The sequence below is a fragment of the Grus americana genome, chromosome 2 (genome assembly GCF_028858705.1).
Source record: "Grus americana isolate bGruAme1 chromosome 2, bGruAme1.mat, whole genome shotgun sequence".
NCBI lineage: Eukaryota > Metazoa > Chordata > Aves > Gruiformes > Gruidae > Grus > Grus americana.
Window position 1 is genome coordinate 5122500 of NC_072853.1, and position 15366 is coordinate 5137865.

At 36.9% G+C, this 15366-nt stretch overlaps 1 protein-coding gene across 4 annotated transcripts in view; it reads left to right on the forward strand.

The window, feature by feature from the left end:
• Positions 1 to 15366, forward strand: part of TRAPPC9 (trafficking protein particle complex subunit 9) — a 528370-nt gene that overhangs the window by 170855 nt on the left and 342149 nt on the right. For all 4 annotated transcript variants that reach the window (XM_054814465.1, XM_054814467.1, XM_054814464.1 and 1 more), the window contains one exon: positions 7330 to 7472. In XM_054814465.1, coding sequence (XP_054670440.1) covers positions 7330 to 7472 — 143 coding nt within the window. The remainder of the gene's footprint in view (positions 1 to 7329; positions 7473 to 15366) is intronic.

The following is a 15366-nucleotide window of genomic DNA, read 5'->3' on the forward strand; positions in this document are numbered from 1 at the left end:
CTCGTCAACAGGGAGCAACAGATACACGATGCTACTGACACTTAGTTGGAGGTATTTTTCTATTAGATTGGAGTTTTGTCCTCCCAAGGAGAATTATGGACTCCCTCGCTAGTCAGCAGTTTCTCTCTTTTTCCTCTTTAGTGGTGTAGGCATCTGTGTTTTTTTCTTTTATCCCCCTGAGAAGAAGTGGGCAGGAGGATATTCAGTTTACGTACATAAGGGCACCTGTTGCTTCTCCCAACACTGCTGTTAAGCCTAATTTTTTTTTTTTTATACAGACTTTAACCTTTAAGCCTGATTTTTATACAGACTTTATCCTTTGTCAGGTTACCCTGTGGAATCATGGACTGTAGACTCAATGATGGGAAAAAGAAGCAAAAATCACAAGTATTTGTCTTTTGTTAGACTATTGTAAATTAAAACTCAAGGAAGTGCTGATTTAATTTTGGTAACCAAATGAATTCATAGGCAGAGATGTGTGCATTTCAAAATGCCAGGACTGAATTTTTTCATGAGAACAACTCTAAACATAGACGCAGTCTTTGCGTTCACAAATTGGTCCATGGACTGAAAGCATGACGTATTTCAGTCCCATCTTCCTTGGTTTCAGCTACGTAGATGTCTCCATTTTCCTCCCAATGCTCACGTTCTGGTCTTTCCCTGAAAAAGGAATCAATTATGTTCAATGTACTGCATTTCTATGTGAACCGTGTTGCTGGAGAAGCATATCCCATGTGTTTGGATTCAAAAGCTTGCAGTCTCCAAGACCTTTTTTGGGTTTGGTCCAGTAATGCTTAGGCCAGGTATTTTTGCTAGTAAAGTTGGGAGAATGAGAGATGGAGCTACATATAGAAAGAAGGATAAAAAATTTAGTCTGACTGGGGCAAAAAACCCCCCTACTCCACTCTGTGCTGTGTGGACGGGGATGAACCACGCAGCTCCTCAGGCTAAATGAATGTGAGGGAGCAGGAATGGCCTGAGGCAGCAAGGGGCAAAAGAGGGCTTGAACGCACCGTTTGGAACCATGGTCTGCAGCCTGAAGCATCACAGAGGCCCTGCGGGGCTGTGCGAGTGAGACAGGCCTGCGGAGGCCTCAGCCTCACGGCCTGGAAGCAGTGAAGAAGCTATGGAAGGGCAGAGGCCAGGAGATGCCACCAGCACTGCGTCGCTACACCCACGGAGCCAAGGCACGGAGTCAAGGCTGTGGAACGCCGTCTGTGTCAGCAACGTTGGCACTCTGAGCATGCTTTCGTCTGGCCATCTCTCTGCTGTTACTAGCGTATTTATTGCCAGGGTTACCTGCTGCTGTTGAAAAAAGTGTGGTTAATTTGAGAAACTCGTTTTTGTCACTGCCAGATAATTTAATTAGTTACAGTTAGGCAGCTGAAATTCCCGATCCCTGATTTATTTACACAGTCCTCAAAGCTCTTAAAAGAATTTAAGCATGGCACCCAACAGAAAAAATTGAGATATTAATGTTGTAAAGAGAGATTCTCTGGTGCCTTTTGTGAGATGGAACTGATGAACTAGTACATTTTTATTTCTCTTCATTACTGATGAATATCACTGATTGCCCATCGGAGTTGAATATGGGAATGGAATGGTCAGAGAAGGAGAGGAAAGAAGGAGGGAGGCAGAGAATTTAACAAAACTGGGATTTATAGTCTGTTTAAGGAAAAAAAAACCCACCCAAACAAACCAGAAAACGAAAGGCATCCACTGAGAAAAGAGACAAAAAGTCAGCAAGAATGCCTAAACACTCGTGAGTGCATGGAGTGTGTCCTGCTAATGCTAATTTGGGTGAGAAGCAGATCAGGAGCGTGATAGGATTTGGAAAGAAAACCTGTTTACGGTTGGGCAAGTATTTTTTAAAATTTTTTTAAAGCTATGTATATTTGAAGATTACACACCTAGAATAAGTTCTTTTTCAAATTTCAAGTCCCAATCCCATGAGAAATTATAGTCATTAGTAAGAATTTCATTCTATAAGTAGTTCAGAAATTAAAATGGAAAGATTACATTCTGCATGTATATATTTTTAGTCTGGTCTTCATCTTTTTTTTTTCTTTTTTTTTTCCTTTTTTTTTTTAAATTTAATGTTATATCTTAATGGGTAGCCTGCAATGGTACATTCTGGTATTTCTTCACAGTTATTGCAGTCAGTATCCGCAGAGTCTCGGGAGCAAACTGCCTGTAGCTAAGTACTGGCATTTTGTCTTGTATTAAATGTTGAGATCTACTTAGTGTCATTTTTGCTATACTAAGGGAATTTAGAAAAGACCTGAAAATGCAGCATATGCGAGCCTTTCTTACAAAGCATGATTTGTTAATTTAATTATGGAAAACACTGATAATAAATATTTTAAAAATAATGTTCCAGTTTGGAAAGAAATTGAGGACAAAATCTTGCTTTGCTATATGAAACCTATAATGCAGTATGTGTGGTGGTGCAATAGTGTGAGAAATATTATAAAACAGAATCTTCTGGTTCTTCTAGTAGCAAGATACACACAGGGATAAAATCAGAGTTATTGCTATCACTACTAAAATTGCTTAGGAATAAAGAAACAAAGAATAAAGAATCAAATCTACTAAGCAACATAGACGATGTAAGAATTAAAGCCAGAAGCTTCTGACCCCAAGTGTCTCCAACTTTGTAAATTTTACAAAGCCAAAAATTTAGATGCATAAAAGTGTTTTTCAGCAGTGAGGAGGAAAGTATGTGAACATTTTATTGATTGTTTACTCATTAACAATTTATCACTATAAATTTGAGTTTCCCAACTACTAATTCACCTACTGTCTGTATCATTTTCATTGTTGGTAGGTTCTTTGTTGATTATATCTGATGTTGCTGTTCAGTAATTATTCCTGGTTTTAAAAGAAAATTGCTCTTTTAATGTTTTTCATATCTTGCAGGATTTTTTTTCTTAAAAAAGTCTAATTAGGAGAGTTGCTAATATTAAATTAAGCTAATATTTTGTGTTCTTTTATGGGGTGTTTATTTTCCTTTACATCCAGCATATAATGATTACACCTCTGCAGGTGGATTCTTATATCCTCGAGTTAGTTACCTTAACATACTCTAGGTTTAAGCCAATTTTTTGAGTTATATGTAGCAAAGAATACTATTTTAACTTTGAACAATTTTATGGGGTAAAACTTCTTGACTCTGGTAGTCAGTCAAGCCACTTACTTGAGCAGAAGTGTACAGAAAGGATCGAGCACCATCTTTAACTTCCCCGCCCAAGAAATCCCCTTCGTCACTGCGCCTTCCCCATTCATTTATGTTTCTTGTGTCATGAGCAGTTTTGGGGAGTTCTGTTCTCAATCGGTAATGGTCTAGCTTCTGCATACGTAGCAATATTCTATGGCATTATACGGAAATACTCTAGATTTTACTCTCTACTTCTGGGTAGGAAGTACTATAGTAGTAGTTCACTAGAAATAATTGATCTGAATTAAGACGTGGCACTTCGGGACGTGGGTTAGACGTGGTGGTGTTGGGTTGACGGTTGGACTTGATGATCTTAGAGGTCTTTTGTGGCCTTAATGATTCTATGATTCTATGAAATGTAGATTTTATTTGTTTGAATTGGCAATTAAAAATCGGTATGGGAAAGGTATTACTGTTCAGATGGAGTCACTATTGAGGGACTGGCAGAAGAGTACTAACTTGTCATTTAGTTAGGAAATGTTAATGCCAAAAGTTTTGCTTTTCATTAGTGGCATAGTGTTATTCAAATAGCAGGGGTTTTTTTTCTAATTTTGCTTTTAATTCTGTTATGAAAATGAATATGGGAAGGATTTCCATGAGCAGACTGGAAAGAACGGTTTAAAAAAACCACACACAACAACAAACCCCCCAAAAACAACTGGTACCCACTCTATGCAGAAAATATGTTTGAGGACAAAATGCAGGAAAAAAACCCAAAATGGTAAATTTATTTATTTAGTTAGTTAGTTTATCTGTAAAATATTTCTTGTCAATATTGGTAGGTGGTATTAATGCCTGGTGCCGTTGGTTAAGAGTCTTGTCATCTGGCACTTACACTCAGAAACACTTTTGTTTCTTTTTCTTCATCAATAGAAGGAAGGACCAACGAAGTAGTAAAAAATTTATCAAGCCGAAGTCATCATATAGGTTAAACAATTTATCCATATTTTTACTACTGAGTTTCCAGAATGCAACTCTGCTTAAAACCAAGAATCCCTCCCTTAGTCCATGGATATTCTGAATTCCAGATGTGTTCAGTTAACAATAGGCTGCTTTTCCTGGCTACCTGCCCTGAGAGACCCGTGTACTCCGTCCGTCCTTCCTTCCTTTTCTTTTTTTATGGATCATCTGCAGGCAAAATTATGTTTGTAGTGACACCCTGCCATTTCTTTTTGGTCTGCAGCGATGCAGTTTGGAGAAATCTAATAAATTCTATTGGTATTTGGTAAAGATGAATAGAATTTGCAGCTCAGATTGTTATTTGTGTAGGTTTGACAAGGCCACTGGAGTAAGGATACAACATTATTTAAATCGGGGGCTCTGGCATTTGGACCTTTCTTCTCTGCAGATGCTGTGGGAGAGAGTGGTAAATTGTTTTAAATTGGAGCTTTGTAAACTTATGAAAGTGTAGGAATTTTTTTTCTATCCTCGAGATAGAAAATCAATCTTTCATATTGTATGCGGAGTCCTTTCCGAGGTACGTGTGTGTAGAGGGGTTTAAAGGAGATTGAATTTGGGTTTTTTTACATTCTGTTCATATTATATGAATCCTAAGCAATAAAGCTTTCTCTGATCACCTGAAGGCTCCTGAAAAAAATATTTCCTTCGTGCTCCCTCCCTACACATACATCTACACTCCTGATGTAAAGTCTGCCTGATGTTTTACCTTTGTGTGTGTGTGTGTGTATGTTCCTGCAAATTATCATGGCCAGAGAAAGAATATGGGTTTGAGTGTTCTGCGGTTCTCAGAGATATTAAAAAATCTCTTATATTCCCACTATTAGTTTTTATTAATTTTTATTATTTTATTATTATGTTCCCCATAGATCTATTATGTCCCCAGTTAGAACTTACATTTTTGGGTGAGAAGAGATGTCCTCCTCTTGTCTAGACACATAGAAGACCTTTAGGTTTTCTTTTCCCTGTTCTCTAGCATGGGGTGTGGGACATACACAGAGTCATCAGCAAATTTTCTTTGACAAATTCCTCACTACAACAGGGACCCAAATTATGATGATGCCCTTAAACTCCCTTGGTCATCAACAGCTGTATGGTTGTATTTTTTAGCCTTTTTCTGGAGGTTTTCCCTTTGGTTTAAGATGGTAAGAAGGGGTTTGCAATGGAATGATAGTGCTCCGTGACCTTTTGAACTAACTTTTATTACATATTTACCTGTAGTTACGCTGGACTGGGCTTAATAAAGCATCCTTATGCCATGGTCCTATGTAGACTGAACCATGGATCCATACCATATGCTGAGTGTTACAGCAATAATACAGAACATACATAGCTAGAGTTTTCCTGGATCACCTAACTGAAATTGAAGTCCAGTCTCACATTATGATGTAAGTAGTGTCAGATCTCTGTAGTTGTTGGGTCTAGCTCTGATTTGTATTAAATGGTCCAGCTGGTTAATGAAAATGATGTTTTAAATGGGTTTGTGCTTTTTTATTTTTATATTTAATATTGATTAGCTCTCCTGACACAACATAAACTTCAGTTTATTAATTACAAATTAGGAATTGACATAAATAGAGTAGACGGGTATGTCCAGAGTGCCCAGTGAAGGTTTTTATTTGTATTATAAGGTGACTCTCATGAATTTTAATGAAACTAAATCAAGAATTGGAGTTAGCCCACTTTAATTAAAAGGAAGCTGGAAATAGGCAAAACATGTAAGTGTGCACATGCAGCAAAACATTAAACTCTTGATTTTTATATTCTTTACATCACCGGACTATGGTTATTTTAAGAAACTGAGTGTATCACTGTTTCTTTTCCTTCAGCCAGACTTAGAAACATGAATATTTTTTTGTAAGGTAGAAAATCCTTAGATTGTTCCTCAGAGCTTATGTAAAAAATTAATAGATTTCATACATTGTTTTGTAAATCTTCAGGTGAAAGGGAGAGTACTTTCAACTGGCTGAGGATTGATGACATCCGATAAATATAATTGGTTTCCTGCATAAGTTGTTGACTTCAGGTTGGGGTGTTGTTTGGGTTTTTGTGGGTTGTTGGTTTTTTTTTTTTTAATAAAGAATGAGCTAAAAGTCAATAAAAGAGGAGATAGGCATTGTTTCTAAATCTTTTTTTAAAAAAATCCTGTCCTTCTAGACATAGGCTTCAGCATAATATGGTAATGTCCGTGTTAGGGCAGACATCTGTCGCTACTTCTGTCCTTGCTCTCAGATGGGGCAATAGCATCTACTGGGGGACCAGAATAAGAGCTGAGAAAAAAAAAATAATCCAGTGACACAAATTGTATTGCAAATTGTATTTCGGGAATGTAATGAAAGAAGAGGTGGTGTTTAGTGTCTTCGTATGAATCGAAGGTTTGTTCTGAGCTTGAACACTGATGATAACACGGGGACTGGTATGCTGGGAAGCTTCCCGCATGCTGTTCAGTAAGGAAGAAGACAGAAAGTCCAAAATTTCATCAAAGAAGTAAAGGCTCAGTACTACTGAGAGTAATGAGTTCATCAGACTAATGCTAGAGAATCGTCCTCATTTTTTAATATTTGCTAACCAATCATGTTCTATAAAATTAACATCAAAGAAAGACATGGTTCATACGCTACATCTAGTCAACTCTATTGTTTTAATCTGTTAGTTAATGGAGATGAGCGGATGTTTACAGTGACTTGTTGAGACACCAGAGGCTTTTAGTTTTGTGTAATCTTTATCTGTCCGCACTCGAAAACTTTAAAGGTTTTCCATGTGATTATGAATGTAGGGAAGTGGTGAATATTTTTCAAGAGTATGAAAGAGCATATAATTTAATAAACCCTAAACTCTTCTAAGCAGAAATAAGCTTTTCATTTTTTCTGTGTTAAATGTGGTATGAAGAGGAATTATGTAAAATCCAGCTAACTTTGTTCTGTACTCTTTAGTTTTTGAAAGGATTAGGAAAAAAAGCAACTATTTACCTAAGATGCAATTATTTGTTAGATTGCCTTTTCCTTGAGGTAATAGAATGGATGGGTTAGGAAAGCAAATTCCTGAGGCCATAGAAACTTTGTCCGTAAATCACCTCTATGGTCTAATTAAATTGAACTTGTGAAATGCACAGTAATGAAACATAGCTAATAAGTAATTTACTTCTATTTCTCTAGACGTTGGAAGCCATTTTGAATTTTAAGTACTCTGGTGGACCAGGACACGTTGAAGGATATTACAGGAACCTTTCACTGGGCCTCCATGTAGAAGTAGAGCCATCGGTTTTCTTTACGCGTGTCAGTACCCTTCCAGCAACCAGGTGAGCCTTCTTTTGACTCTTGTATATTTGACTCACTGTCTCTATTATATCTGCTATAACTTAAAGACCATGCTGGAAACTTTCAATAGCAGCAGCAACACGTAGGTAAAGAATCATATGAACCAATTTTCAAAATTCCTCATTTAGGAGTTGAGTCTCCTTTAACTGCAGACTGTGATTAAAGCAATCCATGTGCATTGGACAATTTCTGAGGTTCAGAGGTTTTTTGTGATGATTTACTTTACCAGGGACAGGATATCTCCTGTTTATTGTAAAATCTGATGACTTCTTTCCATCTCTCTTCACTGTTCTGGTGTGTTCTGCGTGACATTGTTTTGTGTTTGTCTGACAGAATCTTCCCCAAGATGTATATGTAAATTATTTTCTTTGGATATGAGGAATAAATTGTAATAATTCTCTCCTGTGATGCTTCCTTTCTCTACAGAAGTTTAAAAATCATGGCAACACGTGATGGTGGTCAAAAGCCATAATTACTAAAATCTGATGCCCTAAAATTCATCAGCAACTGAACGCAATCAATTTTAATAATTATTTGTTTTGCTAAAATTATATTTATTTACTGCTAAATACACAGTTTCTATTCAGTTTGTTTTTATTAATTTTATATTGCTTTACATACTGCTCAAGTAAAGCAGTTTTTGAAAAAATGAATCCTCTAAGTTAATGATTTTACTGATCCTTAATCAACAATTTTTTGTTAATAGAAGTTCACCTATGCTAGAAGTTAAGTACTCTACTATCTTTAAATTTTGGGATGTATTTTAAACTCTGGCAGTTCCAGAGGTGGCCTTAGAATAGCTGTCATTCAAAAGATGAATAAACAAGCTTGGGTTTGTTGGAAGGAAAGAAGACTGAGAATGGACATTTTTTCAGTGCGTAAGTACTTCTGAGGTATAAATATCAAGGAGGAGGAAATAGTCTTTTAGATGACGGATGAAGTTAGTGCAAGAAAAACTTGTTACAAGTTGGACAGGATTATGGTTTTAGTAAAAATCCCCTTGTAATAATCAGCTACCAAGTAGCAAGATTATTGAAAAGCAGCCAGTGTGCATAGTGGGAGCAAGTGTTTGGTTTAAATTCTGAAATTATTTCAATGCAATTATGTAGTACTTCTAATATACAATACTTGAGAGTGAACTTAAGTGATTCAAGAGATTCCTGTTGGTCCTAGGACCTTTTTCATGGCTGACTTTAGAAATAAAACCCAAAGATAGGCAAGAAGGGAATATAAGTCTAGGAAATATTGGGAGCATATTTCATTTTCAAAGGAAAGAAATGAGTCACCAGTATCATACCATTGCAAAAATGTCAGAGGGTGGATGGACAGCAACATAGCTTGCAAAACATGAAGTGTTTCTTTTGTTCCTGTGAATAAAAGTAAAGCCTCAAGAAAAGTAACCATATCTAGGTAGGAGCTTGAACTCGGAGAAACATGAAGAAAAGTGGAAAAGAGAAGGTCTAGAGCACGAGGAGTGATAAAATATGACTTACGTTTAAAGAAACTCTTGGTCTTGCTGAAGCATAAGAGAAGACTTACAGGGGACTTAATTTTTTAATTACATAAATGGCACTGCCAAGAGGATAGGTATCTTTTCAACAGCCCGTAATACAGTAAATAACAACCTTTGCATACAGCAAGGGAATTTTAGGCTAGGCAAAGATAACAAAACACTGAAATAGTTCTTGGAAAAAAAAAATGTTTAAAAATGAGGCAAACAAGGTTGTCTCAAACTGAATGTTTTTTAATGAGTAGATTGTGTCCAGCTCTTACAAGAGAGACCTAAAACTCTATGGCTTTAGTGGTAAGCAGGTTTCTCAAGCATTTTGCTGCTTGAAAGTGTAGCATAATAGGCATCATTTTATTCTTGTAGGAACAACTGTAGTAAAGTAAATCTAATACTACTTGCGAAGTCAGAACACGGTATTCAAACCAGCTGTTTGCAAAATCCCAGGAACTTTATTAACGATGTTCAGAGTTTCACCCTTGCAATGGCACATTCTTAGTCCTTTGTCAGGTTTTCAAGGTTTAATAAGTGATCTCTCTTTATCAACCTGGCAGTACCACAGCATGTACTTTAAATCGTTTTCAAGAAGATTCATTGTAGAGGTTTAAATACTCGCTTCGCATTTGTTATTCGCATGCGTAATCCTCTTCACTGAGTGTCAAAAATGTTCTTTGCACTCTATGTATACTTTTAAACGGACGGCATGACTGCTTTTTGGTTCACTGCAATGTCCTTGCCTATAGTCACAGAGCAGCTTGGGCGTGAAGCTGCAAATCTTCCATAAAAGCTTCAAATAGGATACGATGCTTCTATTTGAAACTCTTTTGTTGGTAAGCCGGCTTTTTCTGTTAGGTCTCCCCAGCTCTGTTTTGTGTAAGACAAGTTTATCTTACCCCTGCCTTGTCAATCTATTCTCAGGAATTTACTACGTGAGGAAAGTATTTAATCCTGAAATCTTTAAAAATAGATTGAGGTGCTAATTCGAAGGTAGAGTTTCTGTGTTGTTCAGCTGTGTACAGTTTCACAAGTCTTCTAGCAGCAGGTGCTATATTTAGAGGCTCCAATTCAGCCAAGTGCTTCAGCTCACATTCTATACGTTTGCTTCATTCTTTGCCCGTTCATCATACTGATCACATTGAAATCAGTGGAAACTTTATTTTAAGTGATATGCTGATTGGAAATGTAGTTAAAGATGCGAGTGGTGCCAAATAGCTGTACTGAGGGGGAAAATACTGTAATGTTTAAATTTCTTTTGGAAAGATTTTATTGCAAGACCTGTCAAAAGGCTATTCAAAGCTTTTTTTTGTTACATTAGGTATGTATTGTCTGCTAAGTCATGAAAGCATTTTGGTTTTAAGTGCTTCTTAGCTCTTGCTGTTTGTTCCATACTATTAGCTTTAGTGCTCAGTAACACCGTTCCTTTACTCCTGTGCTTCCCCGTGTTGATTCTCCATCAGAAGTCGTGTCACACAATATTATGTTTTAGAGGGAAAAATAGCAGAAATATGTCATCTTCCAGTCTGCTAAGGATAAATATTTATCATTACATGAAACAAAGTTTGTTTTTTGACTGTTGATCATCTCTGCCAATATCTGAGACTCAATGACAGCAAATTGTAAGTCAAATTTTGTACTTTTACTTGCCCTGTTAAAATCTTGAATCTGATTTCCTTTTGATGTACAGCTGAGATTTCATTGCTTAAATTCTATCTGAGGCACTGAGCTATTTTTGTTCAGTCATTATGAGAAACTGTATTTTATAATTTACCTTCTCAGCTGTCATTTCAGAATGAAAGTTATCATTGCTTTCATTTTCCGGATTCAATTTTTTCCCTTTCTTTTATGTTTTTGTTGGTTTTATTTTACATTTTACCTCAACAAAAGTAAGAGACAATAGCTTACTAGCTGCTGGGCTTAAAAAGTCAAAGCAAAATAAAAACCTTTGAACATTGATTCTTTCTTTAGGCCTTTACTGAAAAAAACCAACCAGGAGAGATGTTAATGAAATCACTGCCCCCCCAGTTGTAACATAAAGATTATGGTTTCTGTAAAAGTCTTCCAAATTTAATTGGTATTTCTTTTTTTTAGCTGCTTGAGCAGATATGCATGGGAAATATCACTGAAACAGCTGGGGATTTTGGTTGGTTTTTTTGTTTCCCTAAATATCTAGCCAAAATTACGTGTTCCACTCATGCACAGGTTTATGCTTTGTAGGGATAAGTTTCATTAACTGCATCTTCAGTGGATCTTAAGATGCATTTAATCCTGACAACAGGTCCTTTTAGCCTTTATCTGTGCTGGTCTGTAGAGGCATCTGTGGTTAGCTTGATGCAGCCCTTAATGTGCTGCAGTGCCTAATCTGTTGTCTAATTCTGATTCAGGTATCAGCTCTCTTGGTGGGAGAGATGATGTTCTGTCAGTAAACGGCTGTAATCTGCTCCGAGGTTTTTCACTGCGTATATCAACCTATGCTCACTCCTGCATCTGAAAAGACGGGCGGAACACCCTTGCGCTGGGAAATTGTCTCTGATCATGTTACCTGTAATCCTTGATTCTGCTTGTTTGTGCTTGCCTGGAGATGATTGTCCCTTGATGCATAATCAAGAATGTAGGTGTTTGAAGCAGCCCAGATCTATGATGTAAGAGATAATGAATCAACGAATCATAGAATGGTTTGGGTTGGAAGGGACCTCAAAGCCCATCTAGTTCCAACCCCCCTGCCATGGGCAGGGACACCCTCCACTAGACCAGGTTGCCCAAAGCCCCATCCAACCTGGCCTTGAACACTTCCAGGGAGGGGGCCTGCACAACCTCTTTGAGCAACCTGTTCCAGTGGTTAATGAGTTAATGTTGAAAGTTTTCCCAGTCTGTCCTACAGTTCACTGAACTGCAGATCACTCAAGTCTTAAAGGGCTTCAGGGATCTACTTGGTTGACTGTTTATTTACCGCAAAATGCAGATAAATCTATATTGTAAAATTGTATTCATTGTCTTCTGTAATTGGGCATACCATGTTAATTGATTCCTTACTAGGTCTTAACCTCAAAACTACTGGTGTGATTCCAGGCCTCAAAACAGTTCAGTTACCAGCAGATTTTAGACTGCCCGCAGAGATCTGATGATCTGATCCTAGACTGCCAGCGGAGATCTGATGCTAACGGTTCAGTGTAAGGGAAGTGTTCTGTTGACAGTTTCATGTTATATACCTCTTCATTTTGACATACCGTTAGCTCCAAGAAAGTCTGCCATTGAAGCTTGCGCTAGCTAGATTGCCTTGAACTATATCTCCTTTATAGGTGTTGGTTCTTTCAAAGGCATTATCTGCCAATTTGGGCGGGCACTGAACGTCCTTCCTTATTGCCTTTATCAAAGAGCAGAGAGCATGAAAAAATGCCGGAAAAAATGCTGCTTCACTCCACACATTTGGTAAGAAGTCAAGTAAGGCGTGCTCTGCATGCTGTGAGGTGCCTGTTGGTCTCCTTGTGTCCCTTGCCATTATGCCGTCAGTACAAAAGTGTCTTAAATAAGAGCCATCTGCAAAGGTCGGAAAATCTTGGTCTTGCTTATTACAAAGGTGGCAAGACAGTCTGAATTTGTAGATGAAGTCAGTCCACAGTGCCCTTCACTTTTGGGCAAAGTTCGGAAGCCAGATATGTAAGAATATTCTTACCTGTAAATTCTACAAATTCAAGATGATGAACAAAGTAATTTTTTTTTGTAATTTTCTTGAGACAACAAAGTTTTCTTCCTATCTTAAAACCACCGTACAGCTGATGAGACTTCAGCTGCAGATATCTTTTGGCAAGTGCAGAGGCTTTGACTCTGTTCTTGTAATTGAGTCAGAGCGGAAAAAAAAAGGAACTGCAGCTGGTCTGACACTGTTAGATTCAAAGTGTCATTTCATCAAACTGTAGGTTCAAGTTAATTTTCCTTTGTACCGTTAAGGTATATCATATAATTAAATGTTTTATTTTTGTACAGAAGGCATCAGTTGATAATAAAACCTGCAGCGTGGTCCTTAGTCTAAGACCTTTCATTGTTTTGTATTTAATATTAGGGTCCAGTTTTTCCAACTTGGTTTCACCAAAGTGTTTTGAGACTGAAAAACAACAGTCTTGACTATGCTGAGGGTTCTCAGGAGATCCTCACTTTGGTGGCTAGAACTTTGGGTCTTAATGAAATCGGACATAATTTTCAGAATTTCCATTCCAGTTTCCGGAGTTGCCAACATTTTCGCTACAATACATTGTAACACAGCCTCTTCAAGCAGTCAGGTTCGGGTTGGAAATCCTGATCATTCTCTATTTGCAAATCATACAAGGGGAAGAGTAAACAGCATTTTTTCTTGACCATGTTCTAACAAACATTTTCGTTACACAATAAAAAAGTTCCGTAATGTTTTCTGAAGCAGTTCTTGGTTTTATGTAGCCGAATTTTTGAATTAAATGTTCACATTTGCTACATTCAGAATGAGAATCAACTACCTACTGACAAACAGCTGGTTCTACTCTTCTCTTTCTCAGTGTTTCAGTGTTCAAATGTCGTAGAGCTTTGAAGGGTGGAGAAAAACTCTTTAGGTTGGATGCTTGAAGAACAATCTGTTTAGTTTGGAGGGAGGCTAAGATATGACAGTTTAAGATGAATGAATGTTTCTACATGGAGAAAATAATTAGTATTAAATTCACTGCTTTGTTAATGAAAAATAATAAAAGCTAGTCAAAATGGAAACCAGGCAAATTCATCTACAAATAAAGCTTTCATTTTGATCAATTAGACTGATTAACTGTTAGAAAAATCTGTCAAGCAATGGATTTAATAACCATTTTTTTAATCTTCTCAGGTCTGAATGACTTTCTAGATTATATTCTTTATTTATACACACACCACTGAGCTCAATATAGATTCTACCAAGTGGGAACCTATGACATGTGGGAGGTTACATCCAATAGTTAAATCATCTTGCTAACCTTAAACTCTGCTAATGGTATAATGTTGGAGTGGGTTCACGGAAGAGCAGCAAAAAAGTAGCTTACAGATTGAGAGAATTGATTTTTGAGATCAAAATGTTAAATATGTATGATTTGGCACATGAAGACGTGAGAACATAAATCTGCAAATATTTATAGATGTGTTGGGAATATTTAGCATAATTGAAAAGGTTTACAACTGGGAGAAGTCAGATGAGGACAGTTCTTGGAATATGTGAAAAGACCTTTTAACAGTAAGATGGAGAATCTGACTTAATCATCTAAAGTTAGTCTTGAAAGCTTCATTTTTAGAGAAGTTAATAAAAATTAAATTGCATTTAAAAAACCCGATTGGAAACACAATAGCACCAATAAATATGGTCTAGATTGTTGTTTTGCTATGTTGCTCATTGTGTTTGTCAGTGGATTTTGGAGAATAGGATCGTCATCTGGCACGCCATTGCCTGTCGTCATTGCCAATCTTCACGTCTTCGCTTTCTGATGTCTTGTTTTGAGTAGGGATGTTGTGTGTGCCTGTTTCAAGAAAACAGAGAAGAAGCAAACAGAAGCGTGGCTGTGAAAACACTCCACGATTTCAGCTGATGGAGAAACTGAGCTGAGTCAGGATGTAGATGACTTGCCAAACCCCCCTGAGCATTTCTTGTTTAAACTGACTTTAAAACTAAGCTGGAAACAGAACTGCAATAAGATTATTCACTGAAATGAGCTGTCATTAGAGCATGGCAGCTGCATCTGGGTTTTTTTAATACCGTGTTAAATGCTACTGAAGAATATTCTCTGCTGTCATTTCAGAGTGGATTGGAATAGTAATCAGAATACCCCTGAAAGAAATTTCTAGATTACAGTGTTATTGTCTCCTGCCTTAAGTTCCCATGGCCCCAATGTTGTGACTATTTTTGGAATCATAAATGGCATTGTAAGATTTTAAAAATATAGCATGATTCATCATGTTGCTAACTTTTGTTTGTGTTATACCCTAATTCTGCAATAGAGGATAACAGAAATTAATTTATATCGTACATCTTCAAGACACTGTTGAATTAACTCAATTTTCAATTAAAAATTATGAATTTTTATTTTTTATTGTTTGAAATGAGTATTGACTTAAATTTGCATGTTATTCTGAGACCTTCAGATTATAAATCAATCAACTGAAAATGTTTCCTTGTAATTCTAGTTTTCACCTGTACAACCTTCTGTTGTACAGACTTTTGTGTTACTTGTAAAAGAAAATCTTGAACGTGAAATTTATGGTAGATTTTGCTAAAGGAAACATCATCGACAAATAAGGAAGATCACTGAACTGCAAAAGGTTTGCACGTTATAATTTTTAGTATTCTTCCACTTAGGCTCTGAAACTGTTTGTTTGACCCAGGCTTA